This window comes from Dendrobates tinctorius, unplaced genomic scaffold (genome assembly GCF_039654945.1).
Source record: "Dendrobates tinctorius isolate UK_male_01 unplaced genomic scaffold, ASM3965494v1 ptg000020l, whole genome shotgun sequence".
Lineage (NCBI taxonomy): Eukaryota > Metazoa > Chordata > Amphibia > Anura > Dendrobatidae > Dendrobates > Dendrobates tinctorius.
In genome coordinates, this window is record NW_027361688.1 from 17,437,458 (window position 1) to 17,459,020 (window position 21,563).

A 21,563-nucleotide genomic window follows, 5' to 3' on the forward strand; every position below is an offset into this window, starting at 1 on the left:
TAGAATCATAGAATCGTAGAGTTGGAAGGGACCTCCTGGGCCATCTGGTCCAACCCCCTGCTCAAAGCAGGATTCGCTAAATCATCCCAGTCAGATGTCTGTCCAGCCTCTGTTTGAAGACTTCCATTGAAGGAGAACTCACCACTTCTCGTGGCAGCCTGTTCCACTCATTGATCACTCTAACTGTCAAAAAGTTTTTTCTAATATCTAATCTGTGTCTCCTCCCATTCAGTTTCATCCCATTGCTTCTAGTCTTTCCTTGTGCAAATGAGAATAAAGTTGAGCCTTCTACAATGTGACAGCCCTTTAGATATTTGTAGACAGCAATTAAGTCTCCTCTCAGTCTTCTCTTTTGCAAACTAAACATTCCCAAATCCTGCAACCTTTCCTCATAAGACAGGGTTTGCAGACCGGTCACCATTCTGGTCGCTCTTTTCTGAACTTGCTCCAGTTTGTTGATGTCTTTTTTAAAATGTGGTGCCCAAAACTGGACACAATATTCCAGATGAGGTCTGACCAAAGAGGAGTAGAGGGAAATAATGACTTCACGTGATCTAGACTGTATGCTTCTGTTAATACATCCTAGAACTGCATTTGCCTTTTTTGCTGCTGCATCACACTGTTGACTCATATTTAGTCTGTGATCTATTAGTATACCCAAGTCTTTTTCACATGTGCTGTCACTTAGCCCTATTCCTCCCATTCTATATATGCTTTTTTCATTTTTATTGCCCAGATGTAGTACTTTGCATTTCTCCCTGTTAAAAACCATTCTGTTAGTTACTGCCCACTTCTCCAGTTTATTTAAATCTTTTTGAATCCTCTCTCTCTCTTCTCTAGTATTAGCTATCCCTCCTAGCTTTGTGTCATCAGCAAATGAAGCTCTATGCCCCAGATCTCCAGTCATCTGTGGGCTGTGAGCGTGCAGTCAGGAGCGGAGATGGAGGGTTCCCTGGATTATTTCTGGGTTCAATCATTGAAATTTTTTGTGGTGTATTTGAGAAGCGTCCATGTAGTTGTCCTGATGATACAGAGAATATGAAATCTGCTGTAAGGAAAACTGATGCCATGAAGGAAAAAGACCACATCCTGAACATGACAGGGTGGCCACTGATAACAGGAGAACTCACCAACCGGGGTCTCTCTGCGGCTCTGCCCATCTATAAGTGACCACAAATGGAGCAGTATTCAATTTTCCATTAACTTACACCATAATATAAAAATGTGTGGGAAGAGGAGATAAGAGGGGAGTACAGAAGGAGATCTTGCAAGGATCGGAGGTTGCGTGCAGGCAAGTACCGGGAGACGAGGTCACAGATGTATGGAGGAGACAGGTTGTTGGTGGCTTTGTATGTCATCGTTAGGGTTTTGAACTGGAGTCTCTGGGTAACAGGGAGCCAGTGAAGGGTTTGACAGAGAGGAGAGGCCGGGGAATAGTGGGGAGACCGATGGATTAGTCAGGCAGCCGAGTTTAGGATAGATTGGAGGGGTGCGAGAGTGTTAGAGGGGAGGCCACAGAGCAGGAGGTTGCAGTAGTCAAGGCAGGAGATGATAAGGGCACGCACTAGAGTTTTTGCAGATTCTAGATTGAGGAATGTACGGATCCAGGAAATATTTTTGAGTTGAAGTCGTCAAGAAGTGGAAAGGGCTTGGATATGTGGTTTGAAGGAGAGATCAGTGTCAAGGATAACCCCGAGGTAGTGAGCTTGTGGGACTGGGGAGAGAAAGCAGCCTTTTACTTTAATGGATAGGTCTGTTGGGGGAGTCTAGTGAGATGGAGGAAAGATGATGAGTTCTGTTTTGTCCATGTTAAGTTTTAGCAATCTAGCGGAGAAGGATGAAATAGCAGACAGACATTGAAGGATTCTGGTTAGTAGGGTGGTGATATCTGGTCCAGAGATGTAGATCTGTGTGTCATCAGCATAGAGGTGATACTGAAAGCTGTGATATTCTATGAGCTGTCCCAGGCTGAAGGTGTAAATGAAGAAGAGCAGGGGCCCTAGGACTGAACCTTGCGGGACTAGGACAGACAGGGGGCGAGGTGAGGAGGTGGTTTGTGAGTGGTAGACGCTGAATGTCTGGTCTGTTAGGTATTGACGAGATCCAAGATTGGGCCAAGTCTGTGATGCCAAGAGATGAGAGGGTCTGTAGTAATAGGGAATGGTCCACTGTGTCAAAGGCAGAGGGCAGGTCCAGGAGAATGAGGATAGAGTAGTTGCTTGCCTTTGGCAGTCAGTAGGTCATTGGTGATTTTTGTTAGGGCAATTTCAGTGGATTGACGCAGTCGGAAACCAGATTGTAAGCAGTCAAAGAGGGCAAGAAGAGAGGTGGGAGAACAGTTCGAAATGGACATGTTGTTTCAGTAGTTTTGAGGCATAGGGGAGAAGTGATATGGGGCGATAGCTAGATACAGAGGATGGGTCAAGTGAGTGCTTTTTAAGGATGGGTGTGATTGAGGCATGTTTGAAGTATGAGGGGAAAACACCAGTTGTTAGTGATAGGTTGAAGAGAAGGGTTAAGATTGAGATGAAGAATGTGGTGAGGTTTGGGATGAAGTGGGATGGGATCAGGTCAAGTGCAGAGATGGTGAGATGTGATCTCGAGAGTAGGGCAGAAAGTTGGTCTTCTGTAATGGTGAAGAAGCTGGTTTTGGAGGAGGAGGGCTGAGTAGTTAGGAGAAGGGACTCTGGGGGTTGTTAGCCAAAGCTTTCTCTGATGTTATCAATCTTCTGTTTCAAAAATGAGGCAAAGTCTTCAGCTGAGATGAGTGGAGAGGTAGGAGGTGCTGGGGGACGGAGGAGAGAATTGAAGGTGTTGAATAGCTGTTTAGGGTTGTGAGACAGGGAGGATATGAGAGATGAGAAGTAGGTTTGTTTTGCTGTGGCGAGTGTGACCTTGAAAGTAGTGAGGGACTGTTTGAATGCGATGAAGTCCTCATTGGAGTGTGATCTTTTCCATCTCCGCTCAGCAGCCCTGGAAGCTTGTCTCAGTTCTTTGGTCAGGCTGGTGTGCCAGGGCTGTCTGTTGATTTTGCGAGCTTTGGTATGTGTGAGAGGGGCAACCGATTCAAGAGCTGCATTTATTGCGGTGTTTTATAGAGCGGCAACGGCATCCGCATTGTGTAGGGAGCTTATGTCTGTAAGAGGGAGGAGGGATTCAGAGAGTGAGTGTAGTTTGAGGTGTTTGAGATTTCTGCGAGGGTGTGTAAGTTTGTGGGGTGGGGATTGTGGACAAGGAGTGGACAGGGAAGAGAATGTAAGCAGGTTGTGGTGAGAGAGTGGAAGAGGTGAGTTAGAGAGGCTAGATAGGGAGCAGAGGCGGGTGAAGATGAGGTCCAGTGTGTGGCCATCTTTGTGAGTGGCTGCAGAAGACCATTGAGCGCGGCCGAAGGAGGAAGTGAGAGATAGGAATTTAGAGGCGCCTGAGGTGGAAGTGTCAATTGGGATGTTGAAGTCACCCATGATGATAGTGGGGATGTCAGTGGAGAGGAAATGAAGTAACCAGGTGGTGATTTGGTTGAAGAAGGTGGTGGCTGGCCCTGGGGGGCGGTAAATGACAGCTAGTTTTAGGTTGGAAGGGGAGTAGATGGGCACAGAGTGCACCTCAAAGGAATGGAGGGTAACAGAGGGTGGCAGTGGGATTTGGGTGAAGGAGTAGTTATCTGACAGGATAAAACCAACTCCTCCACCATGCTTGCTGCTGGGGCAGGGGGTGTGGGAAAGGTGGAATCCATCATACGAGAGTGCAGCAGGAGAGGCTGTGTCAGAGGGGGTGAGCAAGGTTTCGGTGATCGCGAGGAAGGAAAGTTTGTTAGTAATGAAAAGATCATGGATGTAGGAAAGTTTGTTGCAGACAAAGCGAGCGTTCCACAGAGCTCCTGTTAGTGGGACTGGGGAAGCTGGGGCAGGGTAGATGGGTATAAGGTTGGAGAGGTTACAGAAAGTTGTGATAGAGAGTGGATAGGAGGTAGAAATGACTGTGGGAATGTGGTGAGGAGGGCCAGGATTTTTGGAGAGATATCGCCGGCAGTGAGGAGGAGCAGAGAGAGTTTTAGCTGGTGGAGGCAGTAGAGGGCATGAGGGGGCTGTCTGTGTTTGGATATAGAGGATTGTATGTTGAGGAACAGTTCTGAGGAGGAGGTGAGATGGATGGGGAGGATGGAGGGAGAGCTGAACAGTTCCTTACTTGGTGCAGGAATTAGGGGGATTAGCAGAAAGTGAAGGATTATAGGGATGAGGGTGAAAACAAACAGAAACAATGTTTACCTAGACTGTATCCAGTTACCTTTAGTTAACTTCTGGTTCAAATCTGGATTAATTCTGAGCTTCACACTTGTATGATACACACTTGTAGGATAAACTTATATGATACATGGGGCAGACTGATATCTTGGCATACTTATGCTATGCAATATATGTGCTAGAAAGTGTATTCAGGTGTGAAGCAGAGAGGAGTGGTCTGTGCTCATCTTGGTCAATTAAGAGCGAGCCAGATGTATATGATCAAGGCAGAGTAAAGTCATAAATAACATTGGGGGTATTGCAGGGGTTAGTTGAAAAGCATACCAAGTGATTGCAAGGAGCAGAGGTATGGAAAAGTCAGTGTGGAAAAGCTGGGTCACGCACCTGTAGGAAGAATAGATAAATGGACATGTTGATTAGAGTGCGATGGTGGCAAATGGCAGGGCACAGTCTGTATACATCATATTTCATTTTGGATTAATTCTTTCATTGCTCCACACACTTGTATGATACACTTACATGATGCACTGGGCAGACTATCTATCTATCTATCTATCTATCTATCTATCTATCTATCTATCTATCATCTATCTATCTATTATCTATCATCTATCTATTATATATTATCTATCTATTATCTATCTTTCTATTATCTATCTATTATCTATCTATCTATTATCTATCTTATCTACCTATTATCTATCTATTATCTATCTATTATCTGTCTATCTATCTATCATCATCCAACTACTCTATAAAATGTTACAAATTATGAGCATAATGGTTTATCTTTCAGAAATCTCTCTCATTATTACTTCTCCTTATCTGCTGTGTTTCTCCTCCCGGATATGTTGCAGTTGGAGAGTCAGTGCACGGAGCTGAATAACGACAAGTACGAGACCAAAGCCGAGAACGAGAAGCTGAAGTTAACGAACAAAGAGATGAGACGAGAACTTGAGAGAACCTCACAAGAGTTAATTACAGCTCAGAGACAACTGAAGCTGCTGCAGGAGGAGGCCTCGCAGCTGCACGAGGAGAGAGAAATGTACATACCGCACAATCGGTTTTATCAATGGAGAGTTAGTTAAAGGGATATTCCCATCATAAACATTTATGGCATAGGCACATGATTTGCTATGAACCTCTAATAGGAGCCGGTCCCACCTATCAGAGGTTGGGGGTTACTTTGAATTTCGGAATGATCCCCCGACTCTTAGGAGTGCAAAATCAGACTACACAGGGTTTGTTTGTAGTCTGTTACCAAGGAGATGCATATAATTACATAGGAGCTGGAGACATAATTAAAAAATATTTAAACATGACGGTGTCCAACATACTTTCTTTATTTTGGATGCATGGGAGCAATTAAAAAAACATGATCCCAAAGGTGACATGGTCCTTTAATCTTTGTAGATGCTCGGATGGTACCATATATAAGGAATATTCCTTGTATTTCACTTTAGATTTTCCTTCCCCATTATAAGTGTTATTATGCATCAGTCATGAGCAGCTACATACATCCGGAGCGGCCGTCCCCTGAGCCTGCGCCACGCGCTTCAGACGATACTTAGCCGGCATTTCATGCAAACCACGTATTTTCTGCTCACATTCTCCTCATCCAGTTACATCTTCAGATTCCGGGGGGGGGGGGGGGGTACAGATCATTTATAAGTGGCGGCTTTTTGTTATTCTGCTCCCTTGCTAGGATCTCGTTGCTCTGGAAAACAATTGTTTTATCACTGCTTTCTCTGTCCATTATCTATCTATCTACAGTGGGGAAAATAAGTATTTGATACGCTGTCGATTTTGCACGTTTTCCCACCTACAGAGAATGGAGAGGTCTGTAATTTTTATCGAAGGTACTCTTCACCTGTGAGAGACAGAATCTAAAAATAAGAAACAGAAAATCACATTGTAGGATATTTACATAATTAATTTGCATTTTATTGCATGAAATAAGTATCTGATCACCGACGAACCAGCAAGAATTCTGGCTCTCACAGACCTGTTAGTTTTTCTTTGAGAATCATCCTACTCTGCACTCATTACCTGTATTAATTGCAGCAGTTTGAACGCGTTACCCCTATAAAAGACACCTGTCCACACACTAAATCACACTCCAACCTCTCCACCATGGCCAAGACCAAAGAGCTGTCTAAGGACACCGGGGACAAAACTGTAGACCTGTACAAGGCTGGGATGGGCTACAGGACAATAGGCAAGCTGCTTGGTGAGAAGGCAACAACTGTTGGCACAATTATTAGAAAATGGAAGAAACAGAAGATGCATTTCTCAGTTTGGGCCTCCATGCAAGATCTCGCCTCGTGGGGTAATGATGATTCTGAGAAAGGTCAGAAATCAGCCCAGAACTACAGGTGGATTTAGTCAATGACCTGAAGAGAGCTGCGATCACAGTCTCAAACCTTACCGTTAGTAACACACTACGCCGTAATGGAATAAAATCCTGAAGGGCACACAAGGTCCACCTGCTCACACCAGCACATGTCCAGGCCCGTTTGAAGTTCACCAATGACCATCTGGATGATCCAGAGGAGGCATGGGAGAAGGCCATGTGGTCAGATGAGACCAAAATAGAACTTTTTGGTATCAACTCCACTCGTGGGATTTGCAGTAATAAGAAGGATTAGTACAACGCCAAGAACACCGTCCCAACCGTGAAGCATGGTGGGGGAAACATCATATTTTGGGGGTGCTTTACTGTAAAATGGACAGGATGACTGCACCGTATTGAAAGAAGGATGGATGGGTTCACATATTGCGATATTCTGGCCAACAACCTCCTTCCCTCAGTAAGTGCATTGAAGATTGGTCGTGGCTGGGTCTTCCAGCATGACAATGACCTGAAACACACAGCGAAGGCAACTAAGAAGTGGCTCTGTAAGAAGTATTTCAAGGTCCTGGAGTGGCCTAGCCAGTCTCCAGACCTGAACCCAAGAGAAAATCTCTGGAGGGAGCTGAAACTCAATGTTGCCAGTGACAACCCCGTATGTTGAAATATCTGTAGAAGATCTGTATGGAGGAGTGGGCCAAAATCCCTATATCAGTGTGTGCAAACTTGGCCAAGAACTCCAGGAAACGTCTGACCTCTGTAATTGCAAACAAATGTTTCTGTTCCAAATATTAGGTTCTATTTTTCTACTGTATCAAATATTTATTTCATGCAATAAAATGCAATGTAATTTTCTGGATTTTTTTTAGACTCTGTCTCTCCCAGGTGAAGTGTACCTACAATAAAAGTTATAGACCTCTCCATTCTTTGTAGGTGGGAAAACTTGTAAAATTGGCAGTGTATCAAATACTTATTCCTCCCACTGTGTGTGTATATATATATATATATATATATATATATATATTTATCATAAAATTAGGTTTAAAAAGCTGTTGCCTTCATTTCCAGTTGCAGACCTTTCCTATGCAGCAGTGAGGTGTTCTCCCCTAAGTACCAAACTTATTGGCTAAAGGTGACATATTTTTCTTGCACCCATACGGTTAGCTACCGCATAGGACAGTATAAAGCAGCACTGCTCACATGCTGATGGATGGGAATGACTTTAGTAACTCCAAGCAATGACAGCAGTAGTAGATGGTGTCGGGTCCTGGTACCTGAAGGGGTCAAAAAGTTATTTTTCGCCACCTCATATCTTATATTGTTACACTGTTATTGTGTTTCAGGGAGGTCTACCGGGTCACGGAGAGTCTCCAACGGGAGCGCTCAGCACTTCTAAAACAGCTCGACTTGTTAAGGTAAGTGATGTCTGCTAAAAAAAACCCCATTAACAAACGCAACATTAGGGTATTCATAATTAATGGTGGGGAGTTGGCTTCCTGCAGGGGCGAATCTAGTGGGGGGGCAGGCGGGTGTATTTTTCTGCCCCCCCTTAGTGAGAGTAAGTAAGCAGAGGGATGGATGCGGACATAGTATTGTGAGTAGGGGGATGGGTGCAGATGCAGTTTTGGGAGTGAGGGAGGAGGGATGGGTCCGGACACAGTATGGAGAGCAATTTGGGAATTGGTGCAGACACAGTATGGGATGTGAGAGGAGATGGGTGCAGACACAGGATTGGAAGAGAAAGGGCAAAATTGGTGCAGACACCGTATGGGGAGTGAGGGGGGAATGGATGCAGACACCATATTGGGAGCAAGGGAGGGGGAGAATTGTTGCAGAAACAGTATGGCGTACAAGGGGTTGAGTGCAGACACAGTATGAGGAGCGAGTGGGGATTGGTGCAGATACCGTACTTGGAGTGAGAGAGGTGAGGAATAGGTGCAGACACAGTATTGGGAGTAATTGAAGGGATGGATGCAGACACAGTATTGGGAGCTAGGGGGATGGGTGTAGATGCAGTTTTGGGAGTGAGGGAGGGGGATGGGTGCGGGCACAGTATGGGGAGAAATTTGGGGATGAGTGCAGCCACAGTATAGGACGTGAGGGGGGATGGGTGCAGACACAGTATTGGAAGAGAAAGGGGGAAATGGGTGCAGAAACAGTATGGGCGCGAGGGAGGAATGGGTGCAGACACCATATTGGAGCAAGAGAGGGAGAGAATTGTTGCAGAAACAGTATGGCGTACAAGAGGGTGAGTGCAGACTCAGTAGGTGGAGCAAGTAGGGATTGGTGCAGATACCATACTTGGTTTGAGAGAGGTGAGGAATGGGGCAGACACAGTATTGGGAGCGATGAAGGGGGATAGGTGCAAACACAATATGGTGAATGAGCGGGGCATGGGTACGGACAGTATAGAGAGCGAGGGGAGGAGAGTGTCAACTTAGTATGAGGAATGAGGGGGATGAGTGTAGACACATTATGGAGAGTGAGGGGGATGTGTGAGGAAACAGTATGTGGGGATGGGTGTGGACACAGTATGGGGAGCAAGGGGTGGGGGGGAAATTTGAGGAAATAGTAGGAGGAGCGAGGGGGTATGGGTACAAAAAAGGAATGGGGAATGAGGAGGAGTGCATGAAGAAACAGTATGAGGGGGTAATGGGTGCCTTCCCATTTACAGATGTGTGATGCATTGAACAATTGTTCTTAATGTTGTATGACTACACTATTGGAAAATAATACATATCCATTGATGGAGGGTGGTTAGGGGGCACAGATTGGGCACATACCCCAAGTGCTAGGTGCCAATGATGGTAGGTGGGGTGTCGACTAAATCCGTGCTTATGTATTTTATCTTCAATGATACATTGTATCAAAGTTTAACAATTATAGAAAGTGTTGAAGTACTGTAACTCCCATGGGATTGTCAAGACTGGATATAATTTTAGCAAATTATTGGCAATGGTTCACCTTTGGGGACTTATTTTAATTTAAATGCATGTATTTTGGGCTAAAAATAATTTTCACAATTGGGTTTCATTATCAATTTTGCACCGTTTGGCTTTTACGGGCTCTTTGTTTCCCTACACATTCAACATTGATGTGATCATTGATCAGCAGAGAGGAGCTCAGGAGGACAAGACAGATAAAAGAGTGACAAACTCTCCTGTCAGATGAGTCAAAATAAGCTCACTGGTGGATTCTCAGTTAACTCACTCTGTAGTCAGCAATAGACAGTGAAACACTATAGACGGAAAATGCTGCCACATTTTTAAAGAAGCCCACATCCCATTGCCTAGAAATACTGCTCCCAAGATAGGATGTTGGAGGCTTCAAGGTACAGAAGAGTGCAAACACCAGATGTCACCATATAGGCTTCATGTTCATGGCTCTGACATATGGGCCTTATTAGTGATTGTAGAATACCTCTTTACTATGAATTGAGTATTTATTATCAGCAACACCCTCATCTCTTAAATAAAACTTTAATTTTGGAGCACTTTTTGTACATTTTTATTCTTTTTTTCTCACCCAGGGAAATGAATAAACATCTAAGGGATGAACGAGACAGCTTCCTTCAGGTACAGACCCAAATGGGTTTTCCACATTTGCTAACATTTATGAGTACATGTCCAAAGTGGCCAATTTTTGCTCTGATTTTTATTTCACTGCTCCTCTGAGCAATATTTTTTTTTTTTAATCCTCCATATGGTTCTGGAGATATGGGATTTTTTTAATAGCTTTCCTTTTCATAGTCTTTACCAAGGGGGTGGTGCTCATAGGATAATAATGCAGAGTAGCCTAAAGACACGCCCCCGAGGAGCTCAGAGGTTGCATTCCCTGCAATTAGGAAGTTTTCCCCGTTACCACAGATAGAGGACAACTTTTAAACTTCAGAATACTTCTACTTTAACCTAGAATCAGTATACAATCAGCTTCTAATCCCCGCTAGTGCATAGTTTACAAAATTGATGTTGGCAAATTCAGGACTTATTAGTCCTGCCCATTGCCCAGCCCCACTTCCCTCCAGAAAGCCCACTTCTGCTTGGCATTTCTGTAAACTCTACCCTCTTTTGGCCTAAAAAAACCTCCAACAACTATGTCCAAACAGTTACTACGTATACGACTGATAGGGTAGGAGGGCAGAACTTAGAATTGGATTTGTCGTGTCTGACATGGGAAGGAGGCAAAATATTTTTCCCTTTTTTTTTCTTACCCAGAAATCAAAAGTGAATGCGTCTAAATCAATGAAATACCAAAGATCTGGATCCATAATTGGGAAATATTTCGAAAAGAAGCTTCCGATGAAAAGGTAATTTTAGGATTTTATTTTAACATGACCGAAGGTAAGAAGTCAATCCATGGAAGAGTTTAATATCAAATTTTCACCAATAAGGAGGATATAAAGGGGTTATCGAAATTTAGGTCAGTAGTCGGTCACATAACTTTTCTTGAACTTGCTGCTTGTGTGACTATATAGACAAATAGTCAGTGCCACTAGGCTCCTGTTTCCATATTCCATCTTGGACCTCATTGTGTATTTTTGGTGGGCATCTAGCTAGGCTGACCATTCTTCATCCAAAAGATTATTATTATGAGGACCCACAAGGCTTCCAATAAAAAACGAATACTGGGATCCATATAGAAGACCCATGTAGAAGACAAGATCACGGACAAGGCTTCAACTACTATAATTGTGTATTTTTTATATTTATTTTCCCTTTAATGAGGACCTGTCACCAGATCAAAAGGGGTCAGTTTTGGGTCTTGTTTTATTACTGCCGCTCCCCTGAGTTTTCCGATTTTTGTATTTTTTAAATGCGCCGTCGGGTTCCAGAGATATGGGTCTCTTTATTTAGTGCTAATTTTATGGTCTTTATCAAGAGGGTGTGGCTCGCAGGCTCCTCTGGGGCGTCTCTTTAGGCTACGCTGCATAATTACCCTGTGAGTCACGCCCCTTTGTAGTGACAAGAAAAATCACTAAATGAATAGACCCATATCTCTGGAACAGGACGCCGGATTTGAAAAAAACAAAAAGCGGAATACTCAGAGGAGCATCAGGAATAAGATAAGAACAAAACCTAATTACTTTTGATCTAGTGACAGGTCCTCTTTAAAAGTCCGTGTAATATTGGGTCATCCATTAAGTCTGTGCTCTCACACTATATGCAGTATGTGTACTGTTTGAAGTGGCTTCTAACAATCCTCTGTGTAGGTTCCTCAATGGCCATAATGGATATTAAAGTTTTTTTTTAGAATAGACTTAAATATTATCCCAAAATTCTGAAATTCTAGTCTTTTCACACGCACGCTAATGTAGGACTGAAGTACCATCCCTTCCCTATGTAAGCCATATAATTAATAAAACCTTCTTAGCAGAACACCTAATTTTAGGGTGCTCCGCAGGAGCCTAAATTACTTCCAAGTGCTGGGTGGACCATTTTATATTTTTAATGCATTCGCACATCAGGTAATTATTCACTAATTGGAAGTACATCCGGAGAGATGCTCTCAATTATTATTCCTCTCCACAATTAATTGAATTTGATGAATTGTTGCCAGAATTCACACAATGCTGCACACCTCGGAGCAAGCAAGGCCACGGCTCGAAATAGATTCCATTGTCATGGGTGTTACACTGCAAAAAAGACAAAAAATAGGCTTCAAAATTGCATTTTAAGTGAAAAGATTTGTTACTAAAAATGGCAAAAAAAAAGGTTAATATTGGGGAAATTAGGTGAAACTCACCTTACATTTCCGTATACTCCTACAGCCGGGTTCAGACTTGCATATTTCACGGCCTATACTGTATATGGGGATTGGCAACAGATCTCCTGACCCTCATAGACACATAGGTTTACGTCATGAGACCCACAATCAGTCCGGGCATTGTAATCGCTATACGAATTGTGAAATTTGCCCGTATGAACCTGGTCTAAGAGAGACTTCGGTGGTCCATCATCAAAATATTAGCTATGCAAATCTCATATAAGCTCTCCTGATGCTTCTGGTCCTGACCTTACACAATAAAGGGAATCTGTCAGCAGGTTTTTGCTATGTAATCTGAGAGCAGTATGATGTAGTGTCAGAGACACTGATTCCAGTGATGTGTCACTTACTGTGCTGCTTAGTGCAGTTTTGACAGAATCTGTGCTGTAGGTGTAGCAGAGGTCAGAGTATAACCCCGCCCACAACACTGATTGGCAGCTTTCTGTGTACACTGTTGGCAAACTGCCAATCAGTGTAAGGGGCGGAGTTGTACAGATTGGCTGGACTGCTGTGCATGTGACATCTAGTCCTGCAGTGATGGTTCAGCTGATCTTTGATTTTGTTGCTGTCCCTCCAGTCAGTCATCTGAAGAGGAAGATGTATTTTCACCTAAACGGAACTCAGTCGGGTCGAATGGCAATGCTGTGTCTATAACGGAGACCGACAGCTACGTGGAAAGCAAACCGACCAAAGGAAACCATTTACTGAGAATAATATCCATCGAAGAGGATCATCTTCCCCAATATTTAGAAAATCAACCTGAGAGACCATTGAACAACTGGCAGGAGGTGGATGAGAAGGAAGAAAACCTAAAGCACACTGAACAGGTCTTCCTAAATAAAGAGGAAATTCCTCCAAAAGATGTGCCTTCTTCTCCAAGAGGACAACCAGTAGGAAAAGAAACCTTGCCAAATGTAAGTCTACGATTAGGTTTATGGGTTACAGGCCAAAAGTCAGGTTAGTGGTTTAGAGGCCAGGAGCTATCTCTACAGAAATCTTAGAAGTTAAAAATGGTATCCTCCCCCCAAAAAAAAAAACAAGTTACTCCATAAGAGAGAAAGAGAAATGGAGGCTCACAGCTCAAATTATCTGTTCTCCCAGCATCACTATATCATTTACTGTATAGGAAGAGACAAGGAGGCAGTACTATCTGTACGCCAAACATTTTCAGTAAAGGACTATCTGTTCTTAGGTAAGTTATAGACAGGGAGGCAGTGCTTACAGCATGTTCAGTTAGGGATTATCTATGCTTACTTCATTTATATCAAGAGACTATGAGGCAATACTTCCTGTGCCAACAGCATTTTATATAAAGGACTATCAGTGTGTGCCTAATTTATAGAGAGACAGCAAGGCAGTGCTATGTTTGTTCACAGCATTTTCAGTGAAAGACTATCTGTGCTTATATCATTTTTAGTGACAGGGAGGTAGTACTGCCTGTGCACACAGCATTTTCAGTAAATAAAGGACTTTCTGTTCCCACATAATGTATAGCAGTAATATTTGTGCTCACAGCATTTTCAGTTTTGGACTCTGTGCTTGCATCATTTATAGCAAGAGACCGGGAGGCAGTACTATCTGTGCTTACACTGAATTTCTAGTTTTGGACTCTCTGCTTACATCATTTATAGCAAGAGACAGGAGACAGCACTATTCGTCTCAGCATATTTAGTAAAGGACTATCTGTGCTGATATAATTTTTTTGCAAGAGACTGGGAGGCAGTACTGTCTGTACTCACAGCACTTTTAGTAAAGAACAAACTATCTGAGATTGCATCATTTTTAGTTAAGGACAGGGAGGCAGTACTATCTCTGCATTCATTTATATGCAGAGACAAGGAATAAGTACTGTCATGGCCTACAACATCAAAAGGGTTGTCCAGTCCAGACTTGTGACCTACCCTATTCAATTGAATAACAGAGATAGGAGATAACTTTTTGTGGGAAGTGGAATAGAATTTATTACCTGTGCACAGGATGCAGTTGGTGATGAAGATATGATTGCTTGTGATGTATCTCACCACCTGTGCACTCGACCCGATCCCATCCCACTTCATACCAAACCTCACCACAGTCTTCATCCCAACCCTAACCCATCTCTTCAACCTATCACTAACAACTGGTGTTTTCCCCTCAAGCTTTAAACATGCCTCCATCACACCTATCCTCAAAAAGCCCTCTCTTGACCCATCCTCTGTATCTAGCTATCGCCCTATATCACTTCTCCCCTACGCCTCCAAGCTACTGGAACAACACGTCTACCTTGAACTGTCCTCCCATCTCTCTTCTTGCTCCCTCTTCGACCGCTTACAATCTGGCTTCCGGTCACACCACTCCACTGAAAATGCCCTTACTAAGGTCACCAATGACCTCTTAACCGCCAAGAGCAAGCGACACTACTCTGTTCTCCTCCTCCTGGACCTGTCGGCTGCCTTTGACACAGTGGACCATTCCCTATTATTACAGACCCTCTCATCCCTCGGCATCACAGACTTGGCCCTATCCTGGATCTCATCATACCTAACAAACCGGACATTCAGCGTCTCCCACTCACACACCGCCTCCTCACCGTGCCCCCTATCTGTCAGAGTCCCACAAGGTTCAGTCCTTGGGCCCCTGCTGTTCTCTATTTACACCTTTGGCCTGGTACAGCTCATAGAATCTCATGGCTTTCAGTATCATCTTTACGCTGATGACACACAGACCTACATCTCTGGACCAGATATCACCTCCCTACTAAACAGAATCCCTCAATGTCTGTCCACTATTTCATCCTTCTTCTCCGCTAGATTTCTGAAACTCAACATGGACAAAACAGAACTCATCATCTTTCCCCCATCTCACGTGACCCCCCCTACGAACCTATCAATTACAGTAAATGACTGCCCACTCTCCCCAGTCCCACAAGCTCGCTGCCTCGGAGTAATCCTTGACGCTGATCTCTCCTTCAAACCACATATCCAAGCCCTTTCCACTTCCTGCCGACTTCAACTCAAAAATATTTCACGAATCCGTTCATTCCTCACCCAAGAATCTGCAAAAACCCTAGTCCATGCCCTCATCATCTCTCGCCTTGACTACTGCAACCTCATGCTCTGTGGCCTCCCCTCAAACACTCTCGCACCCCTCCAATCTATTCTAAACTCTGCTGCCCGACTAATCCACCTGTCCCCCCGCTATTCCCCAGCTTCTCCCCTCTGTCAATCCCTTCACTGGCTCCCAATTGCCCAGAGACTCCATTACAAAACCCTAACCATGACATACAAAGCCATCCACAACCTGTCTCCTCCATACATCTGTGACCTCGTCTCCCGGTACTTTCCCGCACGCAACCTCCGATCCTCACAAGATCTCCTTCTCTACTCCCCTCTTATCTCCTCTTCCCACAATCGCATACAAGATTTCTCTCGCGCATCACCCCTACTCTGGAACTCTCTACCACAACATATCAGACTCTCACCTACCATCGAAACCTTCAAAAAGAGCCTGAAGACCCACCTCTTCCGACAAGCCTACCTGCAGTAACCACCGATCCACCAAACCGCTGCACGACCAGCTCTACCCTCGCCTACTGTATTATCACCCATCCCTTGTAGATTGTGAGCCCTCGCGGGCAGGGTCCTCTCTCCTCCTGTACCAGTTATGACTTGTATTGTTTAAGATTATTGTACTTGTTTTTATGTATACCCCTCCTTACATGTAAAGCGCCATGGAATAAATGGCGCTATAACAATAAATAATAATAATAATAATATCTGCCGGCACCCATATGAATCACCCATATGAATCTTGAAATGGTGGTACCATGTGCCCTCATGCGGTAATGCGCATGCATGACTGACCACTCACTTTAGGGTGAGTGGACATTCTTAGGCATAATGGGCATACAAAATCGAAATTTGAAATTATTTATTTATTTTTTTTTCAAAGGAAGAACATATATATTGCCCCCCGGATCGAATGTTTAAAATAGTAGTGGTTGGAAATTCGAGTGTGGGAAAGACATCGTTCCTTAGAAGGTTTTGTGAAGACAGTTTTTATCCTGGAACCTCAGCTACTGTAGGTACATGTAATTCATGTGACTGCTGTCACGGGTTTACCACGACACAGAGGAGCCAGAAGACCGCAGCGTATGAGTTCTCCTACTCCTGTACTAATTAGAAGTACTTCACCTTCATATTAAATGGTGTAAATTTATTTTAGCAGTACAGGGGGTAATCTGCTCAGTTGAGAGCTCCTGGAAGATTTCCTGTATTAAGGTTCTCAGCTGTTCCCTGTTAGCCACTCCCATAGCCTATATAATCTTGGCCCTGGCTAGCACACATTGTCAGAGTTAGTGTATCCTGCATGGCTGGAGGTTGTTGTTGGTTGTTATTTGAGAAGGCATTTGGAGAATTAATCTGTGACCGTTGCTTGGTGTGGTGTGTGAGATAATTCCCTTTCTTCTTCTACTTTGGTTTAACCCCATCCTCCACTCCCCGTTGCTCTGTTATATGTGTTTGTACATTTGTGTGATTGGTATTTTTCATTATGCCTGTTTGTATTACTTTGTTAGACTGGTTGGTGTATTACGGTACACTACTGCTCCCTTCTTCCCTGGGTGGGGGAAGGGTACAGACAGGGCAGATTCAGGAGCTAAGGCAAGGTATGTGGCCCCGGCATCTTCACCATCAGACGTAATCTGGGAAAAAGGGCGAGCTAGGGTGCTCCTAGTGTTAGGGACAGGGAAGGAGTTCCTAGTCCTGGGACACCTGACAACAAAGTGCAACAAAAGCAAAATAGGCCAGCATATCCAAAAAACATGAGGCAAATGCGCAGGTACAAACCTATGGGACGGCAGTGCTGACCGTAGCTATGGCAAATAATTTACAGGAAGAGAAAGGAAGGTACTATGATATGTGTCTAAATAGTTTATGTAATAATTCAGGAAGTCCAAAAATAAAAGATGCAGTACTATCTGTACTCATAACATTTTCAGTAAATGACTGTATTTGCTTTTATCATTTATAGCAAGAAACAGGGACAAAGTACTATCTGTACTCACAGCATTTTCAGTAAAGGCCTATTTGTGCTTACATCATTTATATCGAGAGACAGGGAAGCAGTACTGTCTGTACTCACAGCATTTTCAGCAAAGGACTTTCTTTGGTTACCGTATATCATTTATGGTGAGAGACAGGTAGGCAGTATTGTCTGTATTCAGCATTTTCAGTAAACGATTATCTCTGCATCTGTGATCACTTATAGCGAGAGACAAGAAGGTAGTACTATCTGTGCTCAAAGCATTTCACTAAAGGACTATCTTTCCTTACATCATTTATAGCATGAGACAGGGGGTCAGTACTATCTATACTCACAACATTTTCAATAAAGGACTATCTGTGCTTACATCATGTTGAGGCAGTATTGTCTGTACTCACAACATTTTCTATAAATTACTACCTCTGTTTATATCACTTTTAACAAGAAACTGGGAGGTAGTACTATCTGTGCCCACAGCATTTTCAGTAAACAAGAACGATCTGTATAGGAAGAGAGGGAGGAAGTACTCTATGCGCCTTTATTATTTACAGGCCAACACCAGGAGTAAATACTCTTTGGGCCTACTATTAAAGGATAATATTAAAGGCGTTATCCATCCTCATGGTATCGATGATCTATCCTGTTGGATAGGGGCTGAGCTGCAGTTCTTGGGAGTCGCCATAAAATAGTAATGGGAGCTGCACTCTTCACCTGGCCAGCACTCCACCTGAAAACAGTTGATGGTGAGATTGACAAGCCCCTACCTATCTGGATATCCAAAGAATAAGTCATTGATATTGCAAGACTGGACAACCCCTTTAACAGTAAGAAACTGGTAGACAGTACTATCTGTACCTACATCACTTACAGGAAAAGACAGTTTCACTTGTGCCGTTATTGCTTACGGGAAGAGGAAGGTTGGCGGCACTCTCTGTACCTACAAATATGGCAAATATCAGAGGCACTCTCAGAGACAAGGAGGCAATACTATCTGAACCTACATTACTTACAGGGTGAGATGGAGAGGTGGTGGAAGACAGTACAGTTTGTGATAGAAAGAGAGAGGTGACAGTGCTAGTACCTGTAAAATTGTTAGGGAGAGACAAGTGGATCGACCGCCAGGGCAGTGGGGATACTCGGTACCGGTCCGCTTTTTAAAGAGGATGTGCCACTGCGGCAGTGACCCGATCCGTGGCCCTGGGCGGTCCAATAAAAGGGGAATATTTACCAGGGATGAAGTTTATAAAGTTTGTAATAAGTGTTTGTGACGCCACCAGTGGTTTCTGGTCAGAGGTGAGCAGCGCTGCAGTGCAGATCCGCTAGGACAGGTGGTGATGCAGCAGAGTTGGTATAGCTTTCCACAGATGGAGCTGAGTCCCAGGGCATATGTAATAGAAAAGATGTATAGATGTAGCAGAGTTGGATAGGTGACGTAGGAATAATTAGAGGACACAGCTGGGTGCAGTTCCAAAGGTTTACTCACAGTTCTGGTGCACACAGATGCCCGCTTGGCGCTGTGTCCTTCAGGTGAAGGGCTCAGTAAACTCCCAGGTAGATCAGGATCCACCTTCCCAGGACTCCCTTGAGTGTATGCTTTTCCTGGCTATGTCACTGTGCTGGTTTTCTACTCCTCTTCCTACCCAACACCTCACAGTCTGTATCCCAAGCCAGCAGACCTTGTCGGGCGATGTCCTCTCTGCGTCCCCTTGCTCCTATATGGCTGCCTTTTTGGAGAAGATAACTGTGGCTTTGGCTGAAACACCTACAGGTGCCTCTGCCTCCAGCTTGCCAGTTGAGTCTGATGATTATTCCACTGGACTAGGTGGGCCGATACCCCACTGCAACCTGATCCCTCTACCTGCTGGCCGGCGTGGAATGAGCCACATGGGCAGTATGGTTGTTGCGCCGTGCCTCTAGGTTCCCCTCTCCTCTCCAGGAGCTTCCATCTGTCTCTTTCCTTTCTGCAGCTCCTCCTGACAGGGAGCTGCTTCACACACGTCTTTCCACTTTCACTTTCTCCTCAAGTTCTGACTGAACTGAATTCTCTTCTCCCGCTCTCTTCCTACTAGCTCCACCCACCTCCCAACTCCCTTTCCTACCCAGCCAGGGATGAGATCATCCTCCCGTAGAGAACATCCAGGGTGCCCTGCTGCTATAGTGTGTGTGATGGGTGCAGGTGTTAGAGTCCTGCGAGGTGCCCCCTCCTTACCTGAGAATGGGGTACCACACCTCTGGGTGAGGTGCAGTACCTCTGTGGCGACTGAACCCTCAGGGGCGCCACAAAAGGAGACAGTAATATCTGTGCCTCATAGCAAAGTGATCTCTACATTGTATGGAAATCTATGCACAATGATGGTGGCTCTTATAATAATGCTCAGGGTATAACAGCAATATCTACACTGATACGAAATTCTGATATTGAACTTCTTGTATATTTTGATGACTGAGCCGAACCCAGAAGCTTCATCCCAGATAAATGTACCCAAGAAAATTCTGTATCTGTGACAAAACTCCCACCGTCCCAGCAGGAAAAAAATTCAGTCAACAGACTTCAATGCCCTCGGTTTGCAGCAGTTTGTGCCGCGTCTCATGAATATCTCTCTTGATTTATCATAAGCGCTTGGCTATTTTGCATCATATCAGCATAATTTATATTAAAACGCACCATGAAATGATATAAAAAGGATGGCACGGTGCACAACAAACACAGTTTTAATATGATCGGAAAAAGATGCCAGCAGGGGAGCGAAACGCGGAACAGGGCTTCCTGCGCGTCTTCAGGATAAATATCGCTCCTGGCTTCCAAGTGACAGGTTTACCAAGAGGTCATATACTGTTCCTGCTAATCTCAACTTTAAAAGTGCTGAAAAGATGTGTACACTGTTTATAGATGGAGTTTTCTTTACAGAAACAATAGAACTTTTTTTTTTTTGGTCTCCATTTAAAGGGGTTGCCCACTGAAAAAAAAAAAGTCTCCTTGTTTTCCTGACTGTCTAGCTACCTCTACTAGATGACCTTTAGAGCATTGGCGAAACGACTCCTTACTTACCTTGTCTCCTTGAAGGGTTTTTCCAGGTTGAGAAACCCTTTAAATAGAATCTGTCACTTGCCGTGTATATATATATATGTAATTAAAAAAAAAAAAAAATCTGTTGTAAATGCCGCAGTTCTTCTAAATCCATCAACATTTTTCTTTTCTTCCTGCTCCTCTCCGTTCCCGAGATACGACCTCCTCTTTACTTCATATATTAAATTTAGTCTTGTTAGTCAACTAGGTGTGGTCAACAAGAAGACCTCCACAGTAAACAGTTGACAATCACACCCACTTGGTTAATAAAAGTAGAAGAGGAGTCCATATCTCAGGAACGGAGGGGTGCAGGAACAAAAGAAAAACATCGCCGGATTCAGGAGAACAGCGGCGTTTGCACCAGGATAAAAAACACAAGGACAATATTTGTCGAAAGTGACAGCTGATCTTTAAGGTGAGTTCTTCTGAAAACAGCACCACCTCTGTCTACAGGTTGTTTGTACCACATACAAGCCAAGGGAACCTCTTGGGTCCCTTTATGCTCCAGAGCACAGATACTTCTGCACCCACTATGGCTACACTCCTGCCCAAAGTTTAGAAAATCGACACCACTCTTATCTAATGGGTTGGATCGGGTATTTTGTTGCATCACCTGAGTATACAAATAAATTAATATAATTATAGGAAGATGGATGCTATAACTAGTACGGTAAGCGTCCTAAAAATATTTTGATTCTACATAGTGTATTTTTACCCAAATCAGTAGTAAAAGCATGGCAATGCTGTTCACATACCCCTACAAGTTAAAACTGCTTTTGATGCACATATTAAGTCTAATACGTGCAGGAACTGTCCCAATACTCCAGCTTTGAAACTTGCTATCTACACTTTGCTAATGAATGGTTCCACTTGATAAACAATTTACCAGCACAAAAGGAACTGGAACTTCCATTCCATCATTTCCCAGTATGCATTGCACTTCCCATTTTCCAATGGGTTGCCTGCCCTGAACTGAACACACTTCTCTTTTATGTGTTTCTTCTACTTGCGGCAAAGAGATAAAAACTCATCCCACATCCTGTTGAAAAATGATGTCCCATCTCCACTTCCTGTAGAGAGTTGAATTCCCATTCCTCTTCCTATGGAGAAACAAAGACCA

General features: G+C 43.8%; 1 protein-coding gene across 1 annotated transcript in view; it reads left to right on the forward strand.

Moving 5' to 3' along the window:
• CRACR2A (calcium release activated channel regulator 2A) overlaps positions 1–21,563 on the forward strand; it is a 109,032-nt gene that overhangs the window by 75,687 nt on the left and 11,782 nt on the right. The window contains exons 8-13 of the mRNA XM_073567807.1: positions 5,099–5,286; positions 7,935–8,006; positions 10,121–10,166; positions 10,806–10,897; positions 12,932–13,268; positions 16,285–16,417. Coding sequence (XP_073423908.1) covers positions 5,099–5,286; positions 7,935–8,006; positions 10,121–10,166; positions 10,806–10,897; positions 12,932–13,268; positions 16,285–16,417 — 868 coding nt within the window. The remainder of the gene's footprint in view (positions 1–5,098; positions 5,287–7,934; positions 8,007–10,120; positions 10,167–10,805; positions 10,898–12,931; positions 13,269–16,284; positions 16,418–21,563) is intronic.